The sequence below is a fragment of the Rattus norvegicus genome, chromosome 8 (assembly GCF_036323735.1).
Source record: "Rattus norvegicus strain BN/NHsdMcwi chromosome 8, GRCr8, whole genome shotgun sequence".
Lineage (NCBI taxonomy): Eukaryota > Metazoa > Chordata > Mammalia > Rodentia > Muridae > Rattus > Rattus norvegicus.
Genome location: NC_086026.1, coordinates 129121295 through 129147563, shown reverse-complemented (window position 1 = coordinate 129147563; position 26269 = coordinate 129121295). Strand labels below are relative to the sequence as shown.

The window sequence follows — 26269 nt, the reverse complement described above, 5'->3', positions numbered from 1 at the left end:
TGTCTGTGCAGTGTGTGTACATGTCTCTGTGTGTGTGTCTCTGTGTGTGTGTGCATGTCTGTGTGTGTCTGTGTGTGTGCATGTCTCTGTGTCTGTATGTCTGTGTGTGTGTGTGAGTGTGCATGTCTGTGTGTGTGTCTCTGTGTGTGTGTGCACGCATATGTGTGAGTGTGCATGTGCACACATGCACGTATGAGCATTTGGGTGCTCTCAGCAGCCAGAAAAGGGTATTAGATTCCCTGGAACTGGAGTTATAGGTTGTTGTGAGCCACCATGTGGGTGCTGGGAACTGAACCCTTGTCTTCTAAAAGATCAACAAATGTTTCTCCTTCTCTTCCTTTTCTTTTTTTTTTTTTTGGAGCTGGGAACCGAACCCAGGGCCTTGCGCTTGCTAGGCAAGCGCTCTACCACTGAGCCAAATCCCCAGCCCTCCTTTCTTTTTTCTTTCTATTTTTTTTAATTTTTTTGAGACAGGGTTTCTCTGTGTAGCACTGACTATCCTGGTATTTGTAGACTGGCCAAGCTGGCTTCAAACTCACAGAGATCTGCCTACCTCTGCCTGCCAAGTGTGGGACCAAAGGTATTCGATGCAACACCAGGCCCAGCCACACTTTGTTTTTTGAGACACGTTCTCTCACTGGCCTGGAATCGTCCATGTAGGACAGATTGGCTGGGCAGCCCCAGGGTTCTGCCTGCCTCCACCCTTGCACTTACATCCCCATGCTAGGCCTTTTCTCATTATATAGCCTTGACTGCCTGACTTGGAGTTCACTATGTAGACCAGGCTAACCTCAAACTCACGGATTAAAGGCGTGCACCAATACACCTAGCCATGCCTGTCTAGGGACTCGAACTCACACCCTTAAGTTTGAGCAGCAGACATTTTCCCCACCAAGTTATCACTGCAGCCAGATCCTCCCTAGTTTCTCTTACTTCCATTTGCTGGAAGTGGAAGAGGAAAGGGAGACAGGAAGAGAGGGCTAGAAGGAGACCCCAGGTTTGCATGGGACTCTGGTGTTATTTCTATCCACTTTGCAGACTGGAGTGGGGAAGGACGCTCAAGGCAGACCTCCTCCTCCTCCCTGGCGTAGGCCCTCCCACCCCGGTACCTGCAGAAGCATCGCCAGGAACTTCTTCTCTGCTTCGTTCCGGCCGTAGCACTGGAAACTGTGCGTGTAGAGAGTGTACGTGTAGCCGTACAAGGACACCTGCACTGTGTCGCTGGCGTTCGGCTCCATCTTCTCTTCCGACACAAAGGATATCTGGGTGGAGGCGCCGCCCAAATCCAGGGCTCCTGTGGTGTCTACTCCGTGCGGGTGCACCCACATGTGCCACAGGTTCTTCTGCACAGCAGGGAAAGGAAGTGAGAAGAAAAGCCAAAGACACCATCTTCTCTGCTTGCTGGGGCTCTCCACCCAAGGTCCAGCCGCTACTGCTAGGCAGGGGGACCCGGCTGCACTCGGGGCTGCTCCTGCTAGGCAAGGGGGATGTGGCTGCACTCGGCGTTAGTTCACTCTTATTTTAGGGATTATAAAATGATCCGAGGGGTAAAACAAATGTATGTAGCTCATGTGCGAGGAGTGGGACAGGTAGGGAGATGAGAAAAAAATGAGAGAGCCTGGGTTGTGTGGTGCCCTGCTAGTAGCTCCCTGCAGGAAAATGTAACCCTTGGTAACTGAGTCTAAGGCCTCGAAGGTCAGGGGAGGCTAGACAGGTGGAGTTTCCTGTGAGATTACTCAAATATTAATCATGCCAATTAATCTGAAAAGAAAATATACTCGTTGGGGATCAAAGGTCTAGTCTGGGATGTGGTCTCAGTGTCCTCCGCAGGGACCGGACTGCAAGGAGACTTTGGACGCAATGTGAAGAAGATGCCTTCTCTCTGGGGGCTCTGGACAAGCATTGAGGGCTCTGTAATTTCCAGGAAAGTCACGGAGCCTCTTGGAAGGGCCATCTTTAAGCCGCCCTTCTAAACATCCCGGAGCCTGGTGTTTAATTTAGATCCTCCCCAAATTTCTTACGAATGAGCAACGTGGTCCAGGATGTCAATGCCCTTCCTCGGCTGCTGTCCCCAAGTGCTTCCCCCTGAGCATGGACCTCTACCTCTGCTGTCACCCACGGGGACCAGATAAATGGTGAGATTAGAAACCATGCATTTCTTTCCACACACCTCCAGGAAATTTCCCATTATATAGTTGGCTGTAATCCATCCATACACCCCTTCCTCTTGCCCAGAAATGATTTGAGCACCCCTAAAATCAAAAGGCTGGGACTTGAAGTAGCTTTGGATGCTCTCAAGGACTTCATGAGCTGCTGTCTCATTTTGCAACCTATGCAAGGCACAGAACACAAGAGGCTGAGCACAGAGGTGTGGCGGCCGCCTGCCCATCAACCCCCTTAGTGAGGAAACACCCTTGCTTCCCCGTTCGCCATCACTGTTCCCAACCCCAGGCTGGTCCATTCTCCAGGAGGTGGGTAATCGGACTTCTTATCTGTATTGCTCTAGCTCAGGTCGGTGGAGAACACAAGACTGGAGAGGGCCCAGCAGCACCCTACAGCCTCTGCGGCATCACAGAGAGGAACCTCATTTGGTCAAACATATGAGCTTAGGAGGGGACGGGAAGAGGGAGGGCTCAACCTCTAATTCCTTGAGAGAGTTGCACTAAGAAGGGACATGTGGGTCCTCATGTCCCTGGACAGCCAAACCCCAGCATTTATCTGACCCTCAGAGCCTGATCGCATAGCATCACCATGCCACCCAGGCATGGTGTCACCAAAGCTCCTATCTGTCATGTTACCCTACAGACCAGCAGTTCTCAGCCTGAAGGTCTTGACCTCTACCAGGGTTGAACAACCCATTCACAGGGGTCACCTAAGACCATCGGAAAACATAGATATTTATATTACGATTCATAACAGTAGCAAAATTACAGTTATGAAGCAGCAATGAAAATAAATTTATGGTCCAGGGGTCACTGCAGCGTGAGGAACTGTATCAAAGGTTGAGCAGCATTAGGAATTGAGAGCCACCGCTCTAGATAAAGATCACATTGCTGGGTGGAGGTGGTGCACACCTTTAATCCCAGAACTGGAGGCAGAGATGGTTGGATTTCTGTGAATTCTGGTCCAGCCTGACCTATAGAGTATGTCCCGGGGACAGCCAGGGCTATAGAAAAACCCTGTCTCGGAAAAGATAGATAGATAGATAGATAGATAGATAGATAGATAGATAGATAGACAGACAGACAGACAGACAGATCCCTTTGTTAGTGGGAAAAGGAAGCCCAGTGCCTGCTTGCTTAGTGAGGGAAGGAGGAAAGGTCCTGGTTGCCCCAGGCAACCGTAAGGATAAAGAAACACCAGGAAAGGCTCCATCCAGCTCTGGGGTTCTTTCCATGATGGTGTTAACACGCCTGGTCTTTCTGTTTTCTCCTGCTGGGATCAGGAGCAGAGTTCCTTCCAACACCCAGCAGCCTGTACTGTGGACAGATTTACATTTCTGTTTTTCCTCCCGGAAATGATTTTTAAAATTCTATTTCAAAGTCAACACACCACTACAATGAAAAGCCAGAGAAGGCTCTGGGCATGTACTTGACGAGCAGGCAAGGCCCAGGTTTAATGCCCATCACAAGGAAACAACAAAAATAACAACAAGAAAAGAGGTTGAACTTAGCATGGTGTGTGTCCCCTATAATCTGTAGAGGCAGGAGGATGACTTCGAATTCAAGGGCAGCCTGGCCTACATAGTGAGTTGCAGGCTAGCCTAGGCAATAATAGATAGGGTGAAACTCTGCTTAACAAAACAAAGACATGGGGTTGGGGATTTAGCTCAGTGGTAGAGCATTTGCCTAGCAAGCACAAGGCCCTGCATTGGGTCCTCAGCTCCGGGTGGGGGTGGGGGCCTTAGGGAGGAGACCAAAGACATAAAAAATGCGGTTTTAGTTTGGTTTGTATTTTTTTCCTAAATGTCCCCGGGATCAACGTCATGTCTACTAATTCAGCAGGAACAGAGTGGATGGAGTGAGATGTTTGTTCCATTAAAAACTCCAGAAGCTTTGACTAGGGTGAGGAGCAGACATTGTATCATTTTACAAAGGTTTCTGAAACATTTCTGAAACATTCTGCAGAGGGGCAGGGACTCCGCGACTAAGGCCTGAACTTACCACAGACTTTAGTTGACTGTTTACTGGTGCCAAAAACAATAACTGCCCTCCAAGGAAGCACAGGATACCCAGCGATCAGAAGTCATGTCAGAGCTTTTCTCCATTTCTTGGTAAAATCACCATGGAGAAGGAACCCAATTTTAGAAGTATGTCTTTCATGGTGTTAAAATACTGGCTAAAAATTTCCCAGCTCTCACAACCTAAACTTGCATAGAGTATAGGCTTTCTTCTCTTGGGTTTGCTCCCCCAAACAAAATGATGCTCTTGGCTGTTTCAGTCGGTCACATGGGTTCCTCTGTGCCCTTAGCCCTTACCTCAGCAAGCGCATCCCAGCTGTGGCCCCCAGGTAAACTCGGGTGGATTCGTGGAGATGCTTTGGGACCTGTTCCTTGACCTTTAGCATGCAGTCCTCAAAGGCTTTGGGGGCATCTTGGGGGTTATTCTCATAGCTGGAGATTCCCGAGCCTGAAGAGCAAACAGTCAGAACTCACTAGCACTCCTTGGAACAAACAACAATAAAAAGACTTTTAAATACAAAGTCAGGGGTGGGAGATGGCTCTGTTGATAAGGTGTTCACCATTTGTTTATATGACATGTGTTAATGATCTTCAGAACTCATTCAAAAAGCTGGGTGCAATGGTACATTCTTGTATTCTTGGAATCCCGGCTTTCGGGAGGCAGAGACGGGAAGGGTCCCTGGGGCTCCCTGGCTAAGCTCTGGGTCAGCAAGAAATCCTATAAAGAGATCCTATTGAGGGAGAGAAGGGGGGGGGAAGGAGGAGGAGGAAGGAGAAAGAAGGACAAGGGGAAAGGGGAGGGGAAGGAGGAGGGAAAGAGGAGGAAGAGAAGGAGGAGGAAGAGGAAGAGGAAAAGGAGGAGGAGGAGGAAGAAGAGGAGGAGGGGGAGGAGGAGGAGGAGAGGGGGAGGAGGAGGAGGAGGAGAGGGGGAGGAGGAGGAGGAGGAGGAGGAAGAGGAGGAGGAGGAGGAGGAGGAAATAGAAAGATTAAAACCCAAACCCAAGTTGGAGGGTAGTGCCTGAGGACTGATAGCCAGGTTGGTCTGGCTGCCATTGGCACACCTGGGCACACTTTGCAACCTCACATGCTAGCTGTCTGTCAGTGGAAGGGGCTGTTGGCATCCTGGACGCCATCTGTGACTCAGGTACAATATGGATTCATGGAACCCTCAGAACACCATCTTTCCTGGGAAGGGTGTCACCTCAGGAATCCACAAATACTCTGAGGGAGCAGAGACCACAGACTCCAGCCGAAATTACAGAGCGAGGGTTTGGCTTAGTGTCACACCCTCGAGGACACGTGGCTCCTCCTCTGGCACTAATTCGGTTTTCTGTTTTCTCAGAATGGTGGCCAGCCACAAGGGTTGGTGAACCCAAGCTCATCCCAGAGGCCTAGACCCTCAGGGTTTTCATTTACCAGCGTCTCCTGGACGGTCTCTGCCTCTCCGTGTAAGTGCCTGAAGCTCTGGATGCTACGGGAAAGCCACCATAAATGGCTGTGTGTCTGTCTGCCTGTCCATCTATCTGTCTGTGTATGCACATGTGTGTGTGTTCCTCTCCTACAAGACTGCCTACCCTATAAGCATGAACTACCTGGCTTTATCACATCATCCTGTACAAACTGGGATGTTGGAGAATTTGTTCAAGAAAATATTGACTCTTTGCTCTCACTGTGTGGAGGGGTGACTCCTGTTTCCCACCATCACCTAGGAGACCACTGAAGAAGGAAATCTCCACCATTCACTGCCCAGACATCCCCCAAGGCAGAGGGCCGGAATGAGAGGGAGTGGACAGAGCTGCCTCCACAGATGGACAGCCACACGGTACTTCAGTCTCCTGCCCCCAGCCCAGGCCTCCTGCTGCCCCCCGGCCCAGGCCTCCTGCCCCCGGCCCAGGCCTCCTGCCTCCTTTACCTTTCACACTACATCTGAAGGTTTGGCTGACCACTCCTGTGTTATTCTCCTTCTCTGCTGGCCACTGATACACATAGACAGTGGTTCTGGAAGAGCCGGCATCCAACACGATTCCATACTGAAGGGAAAAGGAAGAGTGGGCAGCAGGCTGGACCCTTCTGGGCGTTCATCTCACTGTGGATTACTTGGATGTCACTTTTATTTATTCTTCATACATTTCACACATGTGGACTATTATTTTGGTCATATCAACTCCCAATTCCTTCTCCAACCCTTCCTTATCATGACCCCATTCCTCCACCCCGCCAACTTCATGCTTTCTTTTCATAGGCCACTCCGTCCAGTATCATCGGCATGTGTGCAGGTATACAGGCCTCTAACTTTCCTCCATCTATGCTGGAATGGTGACTGTGTGGACCTTGCATACACCATGTGCTAGAGACCACAGCTACTGTGAGCTCACTCGTGCAATGGCTCCAATGTGAGCTCACTCGTGCAATGCCTCTGATGTGAGCTCACTCGTGCAATGGCTCCAATGTGTCCAGGGGACACGGCTCCAGTCTCCAGCTCCTACAATCTTTCCAGCCCCTTCTGCACTGTTTCCTGAGCTATGTGGGAAGGGGGTGAGTCCTCCACGGCTTCTCATCCTGTGCACTCTGACCAACTGTGGATTTCTGTATTAATAGCTGTCCACTACGAAAGAGAAGCTTCCTGGATAAGGACTGGGATGAGGATTGGGGACTCGCTGATCTATGAGTAGAGATGTTTTAGAAGGCAGTTTGACACTGTTGTAGTTTGTATATGGAGTGGAATGTGATGGTTAGTATATGCTTGGCCCACTATTAAAGGTGTGGCCTTGTTGGAGTAGATGTTGTCTTGTTGGAGTGGGTGTGTCACTATGGGTGTGGGCTCTAAGACCCTCCTCCTAGCTACCTGAAGTCAGTATTCTGCTAGCAGCCTTCAGATGAAGATGTAGAACTCTCAGCTCCTCCTGCACCATGCCTGCCTGGATGCTGCCATGTTCCTGTCTTTGTAATGGTCTGAAACTCTGAACCTGTAAGCCAGCCCCAATTAAATGTCCTTATAAGAGTTGCCTTGGTCATGGTGTCCTTTCACAGCAGTAAAACCAACGCTAAGACAGACACTATGTTCGTTTAGCAAAATAGCAGTAGGGAGAACCTTGGTTATCATAACGCGCATGTTTCATTTAGGTAGAGACAGATCAAGAAGAGAGAACTAGGGGTTGGGGATTTAGCTCAGTAGTAGAGCGCTTGCCTAGCAACCGCAAGGCCCTGGGTTCGGTCCCCAGCTCCAAAAAAAAAAGAAAAAAAAAAAGAAGAAGAAGAGAGAACTATTTGTCCCCAAACTAGCTGTAGCTCCCTGGACTCTGAAGAGGGGATGAGAGGAGGTGGGCGGGCTCTCAATCTTGGTCACGTATGAGGGAGGGAGCTTAAAATACTCAGTGCTGAGGCTCCACACCAGACCAGTGAAGTCTGAATCTCTAAGAATAGATACAGCACTCCCTGCCCAGGAAATTCTAATATGCAGATGACTTTGAGAACCGAATGTGAAGGAGCTGGTAACCAGCATGTGAACACCCAGATTCCCCTCCCCCTTTGTTCCCCTCCCCCCTTCATCCCCTCCCCCTTCATTCCTCTCCCCCCTTCATGGAGACCTCAGAGGCCAGGGATAACAGTGAGGTCTCTGTGAATGCCCAGGCTTACTGTGGGGGATAAACAACCAAAAGAGGCTGTGGGAAGACATCATAGGAACGTCTCACAAGGAAGAGCCTTGTAAATGTTCACGGTTAAGGCAAAAGGGTGATCAGCTGCACCCCTGCGGTACTTCATAAGTGAACAAGTACCCAGCCAGGAGCTGCTGGGAGGAGCTAGGGTTGTGGACTGGTCAGCCCAACAGGGGTTAGGCAGCAACGAGTGCATCCCTGGACCAAAGTGGATGATCACAGAATTCATGTTAGGAGAGGAATTAGGGATGCTGACCCAAGGCCAGAGTCAGCTGGGCTCCAGGGGACTCCAGGGGACTCCAGGGGTAGTGTCAGTCTATGATCTCAGCAACTGGGGAAGTTGAGGCAGGAAGGTCAGGAGCTCAAGGTCTACATGGCAAGTATGAGGCCAATCTCGGCTACATGAGACCCTGTCTCTGAAGAATAAACACACGAGAAAATAAAAAGGTCGCTCTCAGCCAAGGGTGGGGCCCGCCATGCTTGTCATGCATGGGAGTCTGAGGTGGGATTGCTGCACTCTAGGTTAGCCTGGCCACAGAGTGAGACTTGTCCCAAAAGGGGAGTTACGGATAGCTTAATGGGTAAAGTTCTCTCTGGACAAACCTGACGGCCTGATTGATCCCTGGAACCCATGTTAAGGCAGAAGGAGAGAACTGACTCTGCAAAGCTGTCCTCTGGTCCTGAGTTCAAATCCCAGCAACCACATGGTGGCTCACAACCGTCTGTAATGGGATCTGATGCCCTCTTCTGGTGTGTCTGAAGACAGCTACAGTGTACTCACATATATAAAATAAATAAATAAAAATCTTAAAAAAAAAAAAAAAGCTGTCCTCTGAACTCCTCATGTGCACAGGGTATGTGCACCTCCCCACATCATTCATATACATATGTGTATATGTATACACAAACATATATATATATAGCACCTCCCACATCATTCATATATGTACACACAAACATTATATGTAGCACCTCCCATATCATTCATATTTATGTGTATAAACATGTTTTATATGTGTGAATACATTTGAGTGTGTGTATATGTGTATTAGTCTAACATGGAGGGCCTTTATATCACAGGTACAAAAGCCAAGCAATAAAATTAACGGGGTTATAAAGAGAGAGCGAGATAGGAAAGGTGAACCAGTGGCTCAGGTATAACTATTGTCTTCACCTCATGACATTTAATGTCGGATAGCCTGCTCTATATGGGCTCCATAGGTTCACGTAGGTGTGCATGTATATATTTATGCACAGGCAGATCCTACTACATCACCCAGGCTGGTCAAATTCTTGACCCTCCTCCTCAGTCTCCCATGTGCTAGGATTACAGGGGGTGCCACCATGCCTGGCGACAGTTGTGTGTTTTAAAAGACATTATTTTTATCTCATGTGTGTTTACCTGCACGTATGTAAGTGCACCACATGCACACCTGGTGCCCACGGAGACCAGGAGTGGAGTTACAGTGTGAGCCGCCATGTGGATGCTGGGAATTGAACTCAGGACCTCTGCAAGAGCTGCCAGTGCTCTTAAGCACTGAGCCATCTCCCCAGCTCCAGTCATGTTTCTAAATCAGGTTGCGGTTACACTGCACATATGTACACAGGATTTACGTGCGTTTAATGCTCTTTCCTAAACAAATTTTCATAAAAGCCTCTCTTCCAGTAACAACTCCATTATGTCTTTTGTGAAATTCGGAATATTCACTTTAGCACTTCTCTGGTTCTAGGCCTGTAGGAAAGTTCCAGATCTCTCCTCTCTGGAGCAGTCGCCTGCCCGGCTCCCGGATCACAGCTTCTCCACTCTATTGAACGAGAAAACCAGTAGCGTTGGCTCTTGGACAGCTCCTTAATCCCAGCCCTTGAGCTTGATGAACCTGATAGGGATGCAGACCTGACCCCTGTGGCAGACAAGGCTGCCATTGTTCAGAGCTGTCCCGGGCAGAGACTCCCAGTGAGATTAAAGTGCAGGTGGAAACTGAAGCCAGGCCCTGAAGAGGCCAGGGAGGATCAGCCTGTTTTTTCCCTCCTCCCTACTGAGGAGCTGACCGCCACAGCTGTCACTGGTCCTGCCACTAACACACACACACACACACACACACACACACACACACACACACACACACACACACTTGAAACCTCACAAAGGGAGCAAGCTTTCTTAGAGTGTGAATCCCCAGGGTACCAGGGTGAGGTCAGAAAGAAGGCAGAGTAGCCATTCCTTGTAATGCCAATTAGTACTGAGCTTTGAACAGTGGCTGGACCTGCAACTCTGTTGCTAACCCACCTCTACTGACATATGTGGTGTTCGTGAATTTGTGTCCATGTGTATGTGTGTCCATGCTGCGTGTGTGTGTGTGTGTGTGTGTGTGCATGCATGTGTGTACAAGTATGTGTGTCCACGGTGAGCACACCAGAGGCTGACACTGGGTTTCTTCCTTCATTATTCTTTATCCTTTAAAAAACGATCTATTTTTATTTTGTGTGTACAGGTAGTTTGCCTACATGTATGTCTGTGTGCCATGTACGTACGGCGCCTGGTGCCCTTGGAGGCCAGAGAAAGGCAGCAGATCCTCTGAGAGGGGAGTTGCAATGGCTGTGAGCTGCCATGTGTCAGGAACTGAACTGAACCCCTCGGAAGAACAGTCAGTGCTCCTCACCACTGAGCCCCTCTCCAGCCACTCTACCTAGTTCAGTGGGGGGGACAAAGGCTTTCGCGTGCCGGGCACTCGCCAATGCCAGGCTAGCTGGCCATCTCCACCTCCCAGAGGTAGAACCAGACAGGTGCCGTGGCGCCTTCTCCTCACACTCTCATGCAAGGATCGCTTTAACCGCTGAAACGTCTCCCCAGATGCCCACTGTCACGTGCAAAGTGGAAGAATCTATTTAACCCACATTTGAAGATTATTTGCTTAAATCACTGGGCGCACTGTGGATGTGGTGGAGAGGGACAGAGTGAAACTTCCACCTCAGCTAGGCAGGTGATGGTTACTCACTGTCACTCTCCACCGAGGGCCATACAGAAGGAGTGGCAAGTGGCTTCGGAACTCACAGAATCCAGCCTATAGGTTACCACGGCCACACGGGTGAGCCTCAGCGTGGCACGGCCCCGGGGACTGTGTCCTGAGGACTTCGTGCTGTTATGGAGTTCCGCTCTGCTTGCTGCTCTCACATTCCTCCTAATCTAAGAATCGTAGGAAAGGGGCCGGAGAGATGGCTCCTCGGTTGAGAGCATTGACTGCTCTCCCAAAGGTCCTGAGATCAATTCCCAGCAACCACGTGCTGTCTGACAACCATTTGTAACAGGATCCGACGCCCTCTTCTGGTATGTCTGAAGACAGCTACAGTGCACTCATACACATAAAATAGATAAATAAATCTTTAAAGAAAAAGAAGTGTGTGAAAACTCTAAGGGGTGCACACTCCCTCCCTGGACAGTGTCTCTGGTGCTCACGGCACTAATGCCCAGTCTCTTACAGACATAACCACTGGGGCAGATTAGCCATTCCATCACCACCCCAGGGGAGAACTTAGAGATGTAGATTGTCAGCAGTGACCGCTGCCCTTAGAAAGCATTTGGAAAAATGAAACTTTTAGTGAAGGCAGGTCGAGATGATTTTGCTCCTGGCTCTGATTAGAAACTCTCAGGGAACAATTTGATGTTCGAAAAGGCACACTCTTATTAGTTAAGCCAGGGAACAAGAACAGAGGCAGCCCTGGCTGACGTGACTCTCACTGAGGTTGGACTGGTGAGGATTGGTTTCTTGTACCCATTTCTGCCCTCAGCCTCCTGACATGATTTAATAAGAATTGCTGACGAGCGGATATGCATTCTGAGGACTTCTTTTTTTTTTTTTTTTTTTTTTTTTTTCGGAGCTGGGGACCGAACCCAGGGCCTTGCGGTTGCTAGGCAAGCGCTCTACCGCTGAGCTAAATCCCCAACCCCAGCATTCTGAGGACTTAAGGTAGATATGACTGGTTTTTTTTTTTTTTTTTTTTTTACATGAAAGTTTAGGTTCGTGATTCTTTTAAGATTCTTACGAGATTAGTTTTAAAGATAAATAATAAAATAATTACTCCTTCCTCTGCAACCATAAATTTGCTGCCTGCCAGGAAGAGAAGCTGGCTGAGAAAAGCACCCTGCCTGCTTACATTTCGTTAATCTCTGACAAGTTGCTTAGCTGCAACCGTACGTGGGTTTTGGGGAATAATTTGTTTTCTTTACCTGTACTACGTAATGTTATTTTTTTGTAAAGGTATTGGAGAACACATTGTTTTTTTGTAATCATTCACTAGAAGAAAACCAAAACATAATCACATTGTAATTTCATACTGCTTGGAACATTTTGCTAGCTGTGGAAGCTATGGAAGAAAGAATAAAGGGGGGGGGGGGCTGGAACACTATTCCATCAACTTCTACCCATCAATTCTGTGTGTGTGTGTGTGTGTGTGTGTGTGTGTGTGTGTGTGGTGTATGTGCACGTGTGTCTGGCTATATGCTGAAGCTTGCTCCATCCCTCAATTGTGTGTATGTATGTACATATGTATATATATAAATGCTTGGAGCCTGCTTGTTGTTGCTTTGCTCTAACCATTCTATATGTGAAATGTGTATATGTCTATCTATAGTTCTGTATATATGTATATATGTATGTATATATTTATGTGTATTAAGTTATTGTACTCCGCCTTTTGCTTTATCCACTCAGTGTGTGTATGTGTGTGTGTGTGTGTGCATGTATGTGTGTATGTGAATTTTCTCTCTTTCCTTCTCTTTCTCTCCAGCCCCAAAGAGTTAAAAGAGTTTATAGTTTTTCCTGATGGCCACAGGGAGTGCTGGCCCCAGTAAATCAAGCTTTCTTCCCTCAGAGAAAAGTCTGCTGAGTAACTTCTCTAATTGCTAGCTGCCTTCATCAGCAGCTCCTGTAGGTATCTGGACCCACCACACCCCACATCCCCACTGTCAGTACCTCTAAGCACCGACCCCCAACAATTTACCCACCACATGGATGCCAAAGCCAGTTATTGGCAACCCTCTGTTCAGTGTGAGGTCAAAATGAAGCATGGTTTGAATGTGGTTCTGATGGTGTATGTGGTATGTTCCACTGGACATAGCAGTAGATGCCCTTAACCCCAACACTCAGGAGGCAGGGGCTGGCTGACCATTGTGAGTTCCAGACCAGCCCAAACTACACAGAGAGACACTGACTTAAAAAAAAAAAAAAAGGAATAGGTCTTCCTCCTCTCCTCCTCCTCTCCCTCTCCCTCTCCCTCCTCCTCCTCCTCTTCCTCCTCCTCCTCCTCTTCCTCCTCCTCCTCCTCTCCCTCTTCCTCCTCCTCCTCTTCCTCCTCCTCTTCCTCCTCTCCCTCCTCCTCCTCCTCTTCCTCCTCCTCTTCCTCCTCTTCCTCCTCTTCCTCCTCCTCCTCTTCCTCCTCCTCCTCTTCCCCCTCCCCCTCCTCCTCCTCTTCCTCCTCCTCCTCTTCCTCCTCCTCCTCCTCCTCTTCCTCCTCCCCCTCTTCCTCTTCCTCCTCCTCCTCCTCCTCCTCCTTTTCCCATGTAGCCCTGGCTGTTCTGGAACTCAGAGATCTGCCTGCCTCTGCCTCCTGAGTGCTGGGATTAAAAGTGTGTGCCACCACTGCCTGACTGGAACAGTCTTCCACACAAGCCTGTGGTCCAACACTCGAATACTGCGTGATCTGCCAAAAGCAAAAGTGCAGGTGACAGGTGACAGGTCATAGGTCAGTCATCTTAGATTTTTTCCTAGCACTCACAGACTTCTGGGCAGGTGCACGCCGGGAACTAACTCTACCTGGTGCTTTAACAAGTTGTATTGCCTTCATAAGGCTGGTGTGATGGCCATCTTATTAGACACAGGAGAACAGCCCTGAGACTAGGCCTCATTGACTCTCAGACCTGTCTATTCTCAGAGTCTTCAGGTTTTCCCAGAGTCTTAGGAAACCAGGTCTGATGGGGCACTGCAGAGTAACAGGCCTAAGATTGTGAGATATACGCTGCCTTTGCTTGAACAAAAGATCTCCTCAAACTATACCCACAGAGCATGCAAAACTGGCTGGAAAGTGGACCAGCTTGTATTAGGAAGCAATCAGGGACTTCCTTCTAATTGGGAGGAATCAGTCATCCACTTCTTGCTGCCTCAAGATTAGCATAGCATGGGCCACAAGGTACCCTCATCTAGGCGACTGAACAAGACTCCATGAGTGCTAACAGGAATGACCTTCGCACAGCCAGACTCAGTGACTGTACTTCAGGGGACATCAGTAGAGGATGGGCACAGGAACGAAGACACCTGTGGTCTTCTACCCAACAGGCCTGAGTAGCTCACAGAGGGAAAGCCCATCCCTGAACCCTTACAGGACCATCTGCAATGGTGACAACCAGCGGCTATAAGGAGAAACGGCACCGGGATATTGGGAACAGGTGGAGAAGCCTCAAACATAGGTGGTCATGATTGGGGAGAGAGGGAAAACCCTCAGAGAGAGATTTTGGAATTTGTGGTAAAAGAGCAGGTGGGAGCTTGAGTGGAGAAAGAAAGTGACGACATCATGTTTACTCTCCAGGCTGTGGAGCAGGTCAGACCAGTAATACAAGGAACTGGGGACATTTCTGACCCACGATGGAGGTTTTCTTAATGGCTCTACTCTTAAGCTTGCATCAGTCAAGGTCAGGCAAGTCGCGGCTGGATTTAAGAGCAGGTGTCTACCCTTTCAAGGTAGGGGGAGAGTAATCAACACTGTAGGCGCAGGGGAAGCTGGTGCCTCATTACCCATGCACACAAGCAGAATAGGGCTTGCGGCATGAGAACATAAATATTACCGTGGCTAAAAGGCTCTCAGTCACCGAGCTGCACTCCTGCAGCTCCATACCCCGCCCCTGGCATACCGCAGAAAACCAAAACACGGAGCTCTTAACCCCAAGCAATGCTGTGTGTGGAACTCCCATGGCCGGTTGTCAGTCATTTGTCCCAGCCTCTACTGCCCAGAGCATCCGTGTGCTCACATTTCATTCCACTCAAGCAAAATGACCGTCAGAATCAGGCCACTTCCTGTGCCCTGCAACTGTGGCTAGGGCCAGCATCTATTTCCAAATGGATTGAAAATCCTTTCTTTCTGTTTCTGTCCCTCTGGCTTCTGGGTGTTAGGATTACAGGTGTACGCAATCTTGCCAGCTGTTTAGTAAATAGTAATGACACACCCCATAATAATAAAGCACAGTATGAAAATACACAAGCCAGCCACATGGTCATCTATTAATGCTAGCACGCGTCTCTCTGTCCTCTTACTTGGCTGGCAGCCCAACGCCTTTGCTGGCACCAGTATTGCCACAAACGCATGCGCGATGAATACTGCGCCGTGACGTCACAGTGGTGCGCGCCACTAGCGGACTGGACATTTCAGCTCCAACTCCTGCAAGCAGCTACCTTGTGCCCGCCCCTCAGGCCAGTGGTGAGATCCACCCTCTGAGACCCTGACTTCTGAGGATCAGAACCACAGCATGCTCTAGAAGGGGGGCTGTAGGCTCAGGGTAGGCCTGTCCCCTCATTTATAGAGACAAACTCGAAGCCCAGTTAGAGCTGGTCCTTTTGAAATGTGGGGCCCAGGTGTGCGGTTCTATTTACAGGCTCTAAGGTGGTCTCAGTTTTCCCTCCCATCCCGGAGTTCTACAAGGCTTCCTGAATCAGTGCCTCTCTCATCCCTTGCTTCCTGTGCTCAGTCCTGGTTGGATTCATTGTCTTCTTGTCAACTTGACTCAAACTTCCCAGACTCCTCTGGGAAGAGGAAACCTCAATGGAGGACCTGCCTCCATCAGACTAGCCTGTAGGCATGTCTAATGAGCATTTTCTTGGTTGTAGACTAATGTCTGAGGGCCTATCCCACTGTGGGCGGTGCTACTCATAGGCAAGTGTTCCTGGGGTGGATAAGGATACTCTACAAACTGAGCAAGTCATCTGGAGGAAGCCGCGGGGAGCAAGCCATGAGGAGGAAGCTAATAATCAGCGTCTCCCATGGCTTCTGCTTCAGTTCCTGTCTCCAGGGTCCCATCTTGAGCTCCAGGACTGATTTCCCTTCAGGATAGACTGTAAGCTGAAATACCACCCCCCTCCAAGCAGCTCTCGGTCATTGTTTCTTTTTTTTTTTTTAAAGATTTATTCATTTATTTATATAAGTACACTGTAGCTGTCTTCAGATACACCAGAAGAGGGCATCGGATCTCTTTACAGATGGTTGTGAGCCACCATGTGGTTGCTGGGAATTGAACTCATGACCTCTGGAAGAGCAGTCGGGTGCTCTTAACCGCTGAGCCATCTCTCCAGCCCCTGTTTCTTTATTATAGCAATAGAAAGCAATCTAGGACAGCTCTCACCTGAGGCCGAGCTCTCCTTCCTGAGCCTCCGTTTAGAACTCAGGGTCAGGAGAAGCTGGAGGAGGGAAGAGAGCCTGGCTGGGAGAAGCAAGGACTGATCTTAGTTTTAGTCTTGCGACTCGATAGACAAATGTCTGTCGCTTTGCCTGCAAAACAGGGGTCACCAGTGGTGGCTCTGCCATCTCTGCAGTTGACATAAAGGTTAAGAGAGACAAACAGCGGGTTGGGGATTTAGCTCAGTGGTAGAGCACTTGCCTAGCAAGTGCAAGGCCCTGGGTTCGGTCCCCAGCTCCGGGGAAAAAAAAAAAAAAAAGAGACGGGGCTGGGGATTTAGCTCACTGGTAGAGCGCTTACCTAGGAAGCGCAAGGCCCTGGGTTTGGTCCCCAGCTCCGAAAAAAAGAACCAAAAAAAAAAAAAAAAAAAAAAAAAAAAAAAAAAAAAAAAACAGCAGTGTGTGGGGGCAGCGCTCACTGAACCACGCAGAGCATGTGAAGTGTGAAGACGATCTTAACTGAAGTCCAGGTTATTCAGTTTGGAGAATAAGGCAGAGTCAGAACCACAGAAAAACAGCTTCTCTCACCTCAGCTGATGCCTTGGGCAGTATAGCTCACCATTGGACTATAGCTTAGGTTAAATAGTTTTTTCCTTTACATTCTTCATAAGGACTGAGTTTTAAAAAAGTGTTTTATTTTATTTTTATTGCACGTACATGTATGAGGTAGAGGGGCGTGTGAGTGCAGGTACCCTTGCAGGCCCAAAGAGGACAGCAGATCTTTTAGAGCTGAAGCTATAAGAGGTTGCAGGTGGCCCAGCGTGGGCCCTGGGAACTGAACTCAGGTCCTTTGCAAGAGCAGCGAGCCCTCTTTACCACTGAGCTATCCGTCTAGCCGCTGAGACTCTTAAGTAAAATATTCCACATCGTTAACCCCAGCATTAGGGAGGCAGAGGCAGATGGATCTCTGAGTTCAAGGCAAGACTAGTCAAGAGCGCATTCCAGGATAGCCAGAGCTATCGTGTAACGAGACCCTAACTCAAAAACAACCAAGACATCAGAATGAAAAGGTCTTACGTCAACCCTTCAGAATACCAGACAAAGCCATGGGACCTGAGGTAGTGTTACTTCCTTGTTTTCTGAAAATGTCTACTCCAAACACAACCCTTGAGCAGTTGCTGGTGGCAGGAAGATGAAGAGAAAATGTGAGGTCAAGGGAGAGTCACATAACGCAGAGGACTGGGCTCCTAATGGAGCCCCCTCCGGCTAACGAGACTTCATACATGTTTAATGAGCCCCACGCCCAGTGACAACAGAGCGGAGGCTCTGAGTGGCTGCCAGCGCCTAAAATACCACCGTTTAGGGTATTTTATAAAATGTTTGTTGACTGATTTCCAAAATGACTGAAGGGCTCCGTGACCATCATTTTCTTTCGAGGCCCACTCCCTACTCTACCATCGTCTCTCAGAGTGAAGGCCAGCAGGCAAGCACAAGGCTACTCGGGGCTGAAGTCAGAGAGGTCTCTGGACCTACATACTAAGTCCTCAGTGGTTTTGCAGGGGGTTGGAGGTATCACACATATGGCCCAGACCTGAGAGAAGACCTTAGACCACAAATATGGCTCAAGCAGATTTCTCAACACTCTTAAAACCAGGAAGACGTGTCTCCCACTGTTCACTCAGTCAGACTGCAGTTTCCAGGAACTTATAAACTGGCCAGAGTGGGAAGTGAACAAGACCCACAATTCTTGGGTGCACATTCTATAGTGTATCCTATAGTCAGAAGTGAAACAAGGCCACCCAGGCCCTGGACAAGGTACCACTACTCAACCTGTACCTCGAACGTCACAAACACAGCAGCCCCAGACTGCCCTTTGGGTCTCACACTGCTCTCTCCAGCAGAGGCAGGAAGAGTTCCTCCCCTAAGTTGTGGGGTTTAGGATGGCCGACGCTGACCACATTCTGGCTTACCTTCAGCCCTGGAGAGAGAACCTGTGGGTGGTGGATCTGGATGAGTGTAAGTGTCACAAGTACCACGATGCTCACAAGCAGGACCACCAAGGTGACGATGGCTGGAGTCCTCGAGAGGGCCCTGAAGCCTGCAGTGAGGAGCCAAGCACAGCGAGATCCAAAAGTTGTTCTTTGACCTCCACGCACACATGCACACGCGCGCACGCACACACACACACTCATCCCCGAAAGTAAATATGTAAATGCAAAATGGAATTTTAAGTGCACATTGAAAACCTGGGTTTTCTACGAAAGCATGATACAATCTTTTCCTTAATTTCGGTGAAAGAAGTTAGGACCGTAGTTCTCAGCGAGTGGAAACCATGCTGTTTATAAAGCCGGTAATCAGCACAAATGGGAAGAATGAACCCCTGAAGGTATGGGGAGGGAGTTCATGGGGAGGGAGAGGTGGGCATCTTCTGTAGTGATTGGTGTGCTCCCCATGTTAACAGGATTATGGGGGGGTGACAGCGCCCGAATTTGTCAAAACTCCACAGTCCTTTAAAATCCTTTGGGGGGCAAACTTGAAAAGCAAAAAGCAAAACAGCTTCTTTGGTACAACTCCCCTTTTGAATCTTGTAATTCTTGATAATTGTATTTGTGCTGGGCCTGGTGGTGCCCAGCACTTGGTAGGCAGAGGCAAGTGGATCTCTGTGAGCTCAAGGCCAGCCTGGTCTACATAGTTCAGTGTAGGCCACTAGGCTTACTAGGGTTCCGTCATGAAGCCCTGTCTCAAATAAATGAAAGAATTCCATACAAAACATTAAGACATAATCCCCAGCTTTCAGAAGGTGAGATTGGGAGTATAACTTAAGGCCTATCAATTTTCCTTCTATTAATCACCTGTAGTTTTACAAATATAAAAGCTAGTTAATTAAAACATTGAAGTCGGTTGGGCTTGATACTACCGACCTACGGTTATAGCACTCCAAAAGTGGAGAGCTCGGAGGCAGAGGGATCTGGGATTCAAGTCTAGCCTCTGCCACAGAGAAAGTCCAAAGTCAGCCTGGGTTACACGAGAACCTGTGTACTGGATGGTTTTTTGTGTCCATTTGAATAAGCTAGAGTTATCACAGAGATAGGAGCCTCCCTTGAGGAAATGCCTCCATGAGACCCAGCTGTAAGGTGCTTTCTCAATTAGTGATGAAGGGGGAGGACCCAGCCCACTGTGAGTGGTGCCATCCCTGGGCTGGTGGTCCTGGGTTCTATAAGAAAGCAGGCTGAGCAAGCCAGGGAAAGCAAGCCAGTAAGCAATATCCCTCGATGCCCTCTGTAGCAGCTCCTGCTTCCTGACCTGCTTGAGTTCCAGTCCTGACTTCCTTTGGTGATGAACAGCAGTGTATAAGCTGAATAAACCCTCTCCTCCCCACCTTGCTTGTTGGTCATGATGTTTGTGCAGGAAAAGAAACCCTAACTAAGACACCCTGTGTATTAAAAAAAACAAAAACAGACTAACAAACAAACCTTATCTAAATAATTCTCTTGGTAGAACTTCTAAGGCATAAATACAAAAAAGTACTTAGTGGCTGAAACGTGATATCATAACAGAAGATAAGGAGATATCAATATTTCTCTTAAAATTGGCTGTTTAAGTGCAAACTATTTGAAATAAACACTCAACTCTTCGGTCGTATTTCAAACATTTAGTCCCTCACGGCGGTGGCCCTGTGGATTCGGGATGAGGTCCTTCATCTCATTTCTACAACCCCATCCCTTCCAAAGCCATGAGTGCATTCAGCCCTATTCCAGAACATTCCCTCTTATTACTCTAAGGCCTGTGATTTACTTCCTCTTTATTTCTACATTTTTTTTTTCCTGGAAGAAAACAAAGGCCTCATGCACCACCACCGTAATCAAATTAGACACAGGCCCATATCCAATTGCATCGCCTTGCTCATTGCATGAAAAGTGGTCAGCGGAAAGTGGGGTGGGTTGTCCAGAAGAGCCAATTCCTTCTGCCTGTTAATGAGGACAAATGACAGACACTTCCTGATGGCAAAGGTGACTACCTAACACCACCTTCTCCTCCCTTGTCGGGGTGGGGGTGGGGGTGGGGGAGTGTGAACAGGTAAGGCATCCACGGAAGACTGGAAGATGGTTTGTCAATATTTACCAAAACTCAAAGCTTACTGCCTGACCCCAAACTGCACTTCTGGAAACCCATCCCACTTCACTTAACCCGTTCATGTGAGGTGACTCATCTCGAAAGTTCAAGCGGCCATATAGACCTGGAGGAGAGCCTAATCCTGTGGCATTGACCCTCGGAGCATCAGAAGGGGCCCTGGATCACTTCTCTGTGCTTCTTTTTTTTTTTTTTTTTTTTGAGCTGGGAACCGAACCCAGGGCCTTGTGCTTGCTAGGCAAGCGCTCTACCACTGAGCTAAATCCCCAACCCCGCTTCTCTGTGCTTCTGAATACAAAGTCCCCAGCCAGCCAGGAAGCAGTGAATCTGCAGAGATGAGCTCACAGTTGTTTTCAAACCACATCAGTGGCAATCTCAGAGGCTTAAGGGACCCCCCAACCCCCAACAAGACCTGATAGTGTTAACCTGCCAAGTTTAATCTACCCAAGGAAAGAATGTAACTGATTAGCTTGTACGTGGAATGTTACGGTGTCTGTTAAAATTCCAATGCATTTTGGGGGAAACGTGCAATGCAATAGAAACCATAGTCCTAGTTGCTCTTTCCAAAAATATTCATATAAGTATAAATTGGTCTTTTGCCCTCAAGTCATGCCCTTTTGGAAGCCAAGAGTCAGCAGTTTAGGGCATAGTTAAGGAACCTCTTCAAGGGGAGGGGTGTGTGGAATGTAAGCAGTATCTTGACCACAGCCAGGGGCTGGCTTCCAGGATCCTCCAGCTTCAGCACTTTCCAAGTGAAAAGCTGTGATTACCTTCAGCAAACACTTAACCCAGCAAAAAAAGCTCATTACAAAGTGACAGACCAGGCTGGGTCTCATTCATGAAGACACACAGCCTAGTGCTGTGAAAGAGATGTGGAAGGGCTGGGCAAACACTGTTAATTGCAGGCGCCTACCCGAGCCTGGAGAGGAGGTGAGGTTAGCTGAGTGGATGCCTCCCACCTCCACAGAAATAGATGGGGGAGGGGGGAAACTGCTGGGGAGCCGGGAAGCCAGGCAACCAAGCTGGGCATGCTTGAAAGTGTGTGGGAAAGTTGGGGGAGGGGAGAGAGATAGTCAGAGACAGAGAAACAGACTGGCAGATGAGAGGAAGAGGGGAGAGGGAGATAGAGACAGAGGGAGAGGAAGAAAGAACAGGAGGGGATGGGAGAGGAGGAAGGGGAGGGGAAGGAGGAGGGGGAAAGGAAGGGGAGGGGGAGGGAGAGACAGACAGACACAGAGAGACAGAGACAGACTGATAGATGAGAGGGAGATACAGAGACAGAGGGAGAAGGAAATACAGAGACAGAGGGAGAGGAAGAGGGGGAGAGAAAAAGGGGGAGAGGAAGGAGAGGGGGAGGGGGAGAGGTGTTCCTGTGCAACCTATCATAGTACTCAGGACACTCCAACTCTATCAGGATTCATCCCCACGTCAACAATACATAACACAAACCTTACACATAGCTAGGTAAGGAAACCACAAGAGCCAAAATAATGGATTATACAAACAGGAAAAACCATTTAAGCCAAGCATTCGTGTCAGCCCTTGTTTCCTGCGGCCTTGTGGAGAAGCATTACTTTTATCTGAAGAATGCCAAGGGTGAAACCTAGGTGAGCCACGGCGTCCGGGATAAATGATAAACAGCCAATTCACAGCGATACGATGGAGAGCTACTAACCAACGCTGGGATTCTCCCCGGATCTGACAAAACCATGCTAGCCATCCAGTGAGGGACACTTACCTGCCTGTTCACAGGGCTGGCGGGTCATCACCGTAAACATCTTCAGTCCGAGCTGTAGGGGTAAGAATACAGAATGAACGTGTGGCTAAGTTTGCACGTATTAATACTGAGCACACCGTCATCTAAATCGAAGCCTTTTTAGAAACAGTGCGGTCAAACCAGAACTTCAGAGACTGATGGAAGTTGGAGCTCCAACCTCAGCATCCCCTCCCCAAACGTAAAGCTGGAAGAATGGATTGGTTAAAACTACAACTAGAGAGCAATTTTGAAAATAAAACCACAAAACCGTGCGTGTGTTTCTTCTTCTTTTCTCCTTTGGGTCTCTCCACCTGTGAACAGCACCGGGGCAGAGCGAACCCCCTCTTAGGAATATACACAAGGCTGGGGCTGGGCTGTACTTCAAAGCACACCAGCAAAGCCGGTTCGCATTGGTGTGTGCTGGTGGCTGCCAGCATGCAGTCACCCTTAAAGACCCGAGGGGTGTCTCCAGCTCCCGGAGCCGAACACCGGCAGACAGCTGTCAGGTCCTGGGGATTAGGGTGGGGATCTAGGAGTTGGCCCGTCCCCAGCACCTGCAGGTCTTGGGGCGTTTCGTGACGCGGTGTCCTGTGCCTGTCAGATGACAGTGCCCAGCTCCCCGGGTTTCGGCTCCAGCCTGCGGTCCTCTGTGGGAAGCTGTGCCGGGTCCTTCTCTCCCTGCTTCAAGCCTCCCGCAGCCTGCTCCATCCCACTCCTGCGCGCCGGTCCAGACCTTACCTGCGCGCTGCGCTCGCTGCGGATCGCTGAAAAGCGGAGGCGCCTCTGGGGTGCGGGAGGCGCGGGAGCCTAAGAGGCGGAGCGAGGTGGCGTGGGTGGCGCAGCCTGCTGGGGCCGCCTCGGCGCGGAGGCCAGGACCTCTTTCACCTTCCCAGGCTCCTCCCTTCCACTTCACCCCAGCCTGCCCTGCAAGAGGATGGAGGGGGAAATCATTGCCACGTGGGGGGTAGCCAATCCTTTCTGGCCTTGTATTAGTTAATTCCCTCGTTGCTATGACAAACTACCTACAAAAGGGACCTGAAGGTGACTCACGGTTGTAGGTACTGTCCTTGATGGCCGGGAAGGCACGTTGGCAGGAGTTTGGACAGCGGCCACACCGTCAGCAGTCAGTACCTGAGACCCCAGCCTGACACACTGGTACCACCCTCGTTTAAGATGAGTCTTTCCGCCTCAATTAACCGAGCCTAGACCCCTAGTCTCAGACGTTCTCAGAAGTGTGTCTCCTAGGTGATTGTAGATGCTGTCAAGCTGACAGGGTTAGTTATCTCAGTGTCCCACCAGGACCCAGCCAGATAGCTTCTCACACTTTTATCTTCTAACTCCCTGCGCAGTCCCCTGAACCCAAGGCAGAAGAGGAGGCGATGTGACCTTGCCTCCAGTCCCAAGAGGCACCCCCTGTGTGGTAGTTTGAATAAGTTCGGACCCCATAAATTCACGTGTTTGAATGCTTGGCCACAGGAAGTGGCACTATTAGGAGGCGTGGCCTTGGTGGAGGAAGTGTGTCACTGTGGAGGCGGGGCTTTGAGCTTTTAAATGCTTATACCACGCCCAGTGTGAAATAACTCCAGTCTCCTACTGCCTTATGATCAAGATGTAGAACTTTTGGCTCCTCCAGCACCATGTCTGCCTGCACACTGCCATGCTTCTCACCATGATAGTAAGAGACAGAACCTGTGAAACTGTAAGCCAGCCTCAATGAAATGTTTTCGTTTATAAGAGTCTTCCGTGGTCCTCATGTCTCTTCACAGCAGTGAAGCCCTAAGACACCCAGCCTGCCTGTCTTCCACCTGTCAAGACAAATAACCTTTTAAAAAGAAAAGATGTATTATTATGCTTATATATTGTTTATTATATAGTATTACCTATGCTTATTATGTATTATGTGGTGTGTGTGTGTGTGTGTGTGTGTGTGTGTGTGTGTGTGTGTGTACCATGTGTGTATGGGCACCCATGGGGCTTCAGATCCTCTGAAACTGGAGTCACAGGCAATTGTGAGCCTCTGTTGTCAGTGCTGGAAGGCTGAAAGGAGAATGGAGCCTAGTACCCTATTTCATATGTTGTTTTGAGACAAGGTTTGCCTATGTAGCCCAGGCTGGCCCTGTACTTGTTCCTGCCATAGCCTTCTAGTACTGGGGTCACTCTTGGGCCACCGCACATGCTACAAGGTAACTTTATTTTCCTAGTTTCCCCCTCAAACATTTTTGGAGGGAAAAACAGAACCAAGAGCCACTCTGAGAGCCTACATGATTCTGTGCAGACCGCTTAATCTCCCTGGGACACGGGTGTGCCATGCAGAACACCTAGAACTGGGTATGGTGAGTAGGCAGGTGGGGCCCGGTCACGTGGGTGCATGCTGGGGAACACAGGACAGTGCAGACATGCTCTCAAGCCAATCTGTGGTGTGATTCCCAGGGACCTACTTAATGGGGACAGAGAGGTGGTGTTCTTCATTCTGAACGTCACTGAGTCAACAGTCAGAATGAAAACAGCTTGGAAGAAGCCCAATAGGACAGATGACAAAGAAGGGCAGCCTGGGGACTGCAGAGACCCAGAGGACCTGGGAGCCCACTTCTGGTGCCACCTCTTAGCTCCTCTGAGGGCCCAAAGCTAGAAGCCCAAGTGAGAGGCTGTCCTGTTGTATTTCCTGTTGCTTGAATAACACTCTGACCAAAACCAACTTAGGATAGGAAAGGGCTTATTTGACTATACTTCCAGGTCACAGATCATCGATGAGGGAAGCCAGGTAGGAACTCAAGCAGGACTGCAGACAGAAACCATGAAGGAAGTCTACTGGACTTCCTCAGCTTTCTTATACAATCCAGGGCAGCCTACTCAGGGAATGGTGCCACCCACAGTGGGCCGGGCCCTCTAACATCAAGACAATCCCCAGTAAAGATATCCACAGGACAACCTGACCTAAGCAATTCCTCAATTGAGGCTTTCTTCTAAAATGACTCTAAGTTATGTCAAATTGACAATCAAAACTAAGGAGGACTGAGGTCTTGGACCATCTGCCTGTGGCTCAGTAGGTCTGGAAGGAAGGGCTGAGGGCAAAGGCTGCCTTCTAAAGATCCACTGGTTTGCTCCTGTGCAAGTAGGGCTGAAGCCCCTGTAGGAAGGATGAGAGGGCTTTAAAAGAGGAATTCCTACTTGAAAACCTCTGAGCCTAGAGGGAAAAGCCCAAGCCACGGCCCTGTAGCAATGGTGTGTGTGTGTGTGTGTGTGTGTGTGTGTGTGTGTGTGTGACTGTATATATATGTATGTGTGTGCATGTGTGAGTGTGTAAGTGTATGTGTGTGCGTGGCTGAGTATGTAAGTGAGTATGTGAGTGTATGTGTGTGAGTGTGTGAGTTATGTATGTGTATCTGTGGGAGTATATGTGTGAGTGTGTAAGTGAGTTATGCATGTGTATGTGAGTGTGTAAGTGAGCTATATATGTGTGTATGTGAGTGTGTGAATGTCTGTGTGTGTCTGAGTATGTCTGAGTGGGAGTGTATGTGTGGGAGTGTATGTGTGAGTGTGTAAGTGAGTTATATATGTGTATGTGTGAGTGCGTGTGTGAGTATACATATGTGTGAGTGTCTGAGTGTGTCTGAGTATGTGTATGGGTGTGTAAGCGAGTTATGTATGAGTGTGTGAGTGTATATGTGTGTGAGTGAGTGTGTCTGAGTGTATGTATGAGTGTGTGTGTGTGTTCACAAGAAGCAGTGTTGGATGGAGACGGTCCCTGCTGAAGGACTGGTATATGATCTGCTCTGGGGGAAGGGGTGCTGTCTACACTATGAGATTTATTTTCTTTGAACACTATGGAGCACTGGAACATAACACGTGCTAAAAACCTGGGTCCCTATGCATCCAAGGGTACAGAAGTCCACTGACTGCCGCTGGCACACCACCAGAGATCTGCTCTAAGGCATACATCTGACAGTAGCAACTCTGGAGAGCTGCTGGGAACCAAGAAACATTCTTGGGCCAGGGCACCTAAATGTATCTAAAAATAACCGAGGTCTATCTGAGCCTCCTTTCCTTCTTGCTCGCCTCAGTCTACGGGACTCTGAGTGTCAGCCTCCTTTGTGAGCGTCTTCAGTTCTCCCTTTAGTTCCCTGCAAGCTCAGCTCTGGTTCACACTGAACAAACATCTCTGCAGCTCCC

General features: G+C 49.1%; 1 protein-coding gene across 2 annotated transcripts in view; it reads right to left on the bottom strand.

Annotated features, from left to right (window-relative positions):
- Positions 1-23024, bottom strand: part of Entpd3 (ectonucleoside triphosphate diphosphohydrolase 3) — a 30989-nt gene extending 7965 nt beyond the window's left edge. The window contains exons 1-7 of one of the 2 annotated variants that reach the window (XM_006244097.4): positions 22838-23024; positions 22082-22133; positions 18183-18310; positions 6093-6210; positions 4478-4628; positions 2171-2330; positions 1110-1343 (exon numbers count right to left, since the gene is read on the bottom strand). In XM_006244097.4, the coding sequence (XP_006244159.1) occupies positions 1110-1343; positions 2171-2330; positions 4478-4628; positions 6093-6210; positions 18183-18310; positions 22082-22121 (831 nt within the window). In that variant the 5' untranslated portion in view covers positions 22122-22133; positions 22838-23024. Of the gene's footprint in view, positions 1-1109; positions 1344-2170; positions 2331-4477; positions 4629-6092; positions 6211-18182; positions 18311-22081; positions 22134-22653 lie in introns of both variants that reach the window. The other variant, NM_178106.3, reaches the window with a different exon arrangement.
- Between the last annotated feature and the right edge of the window lie 3245 nt (positions 23025-26269).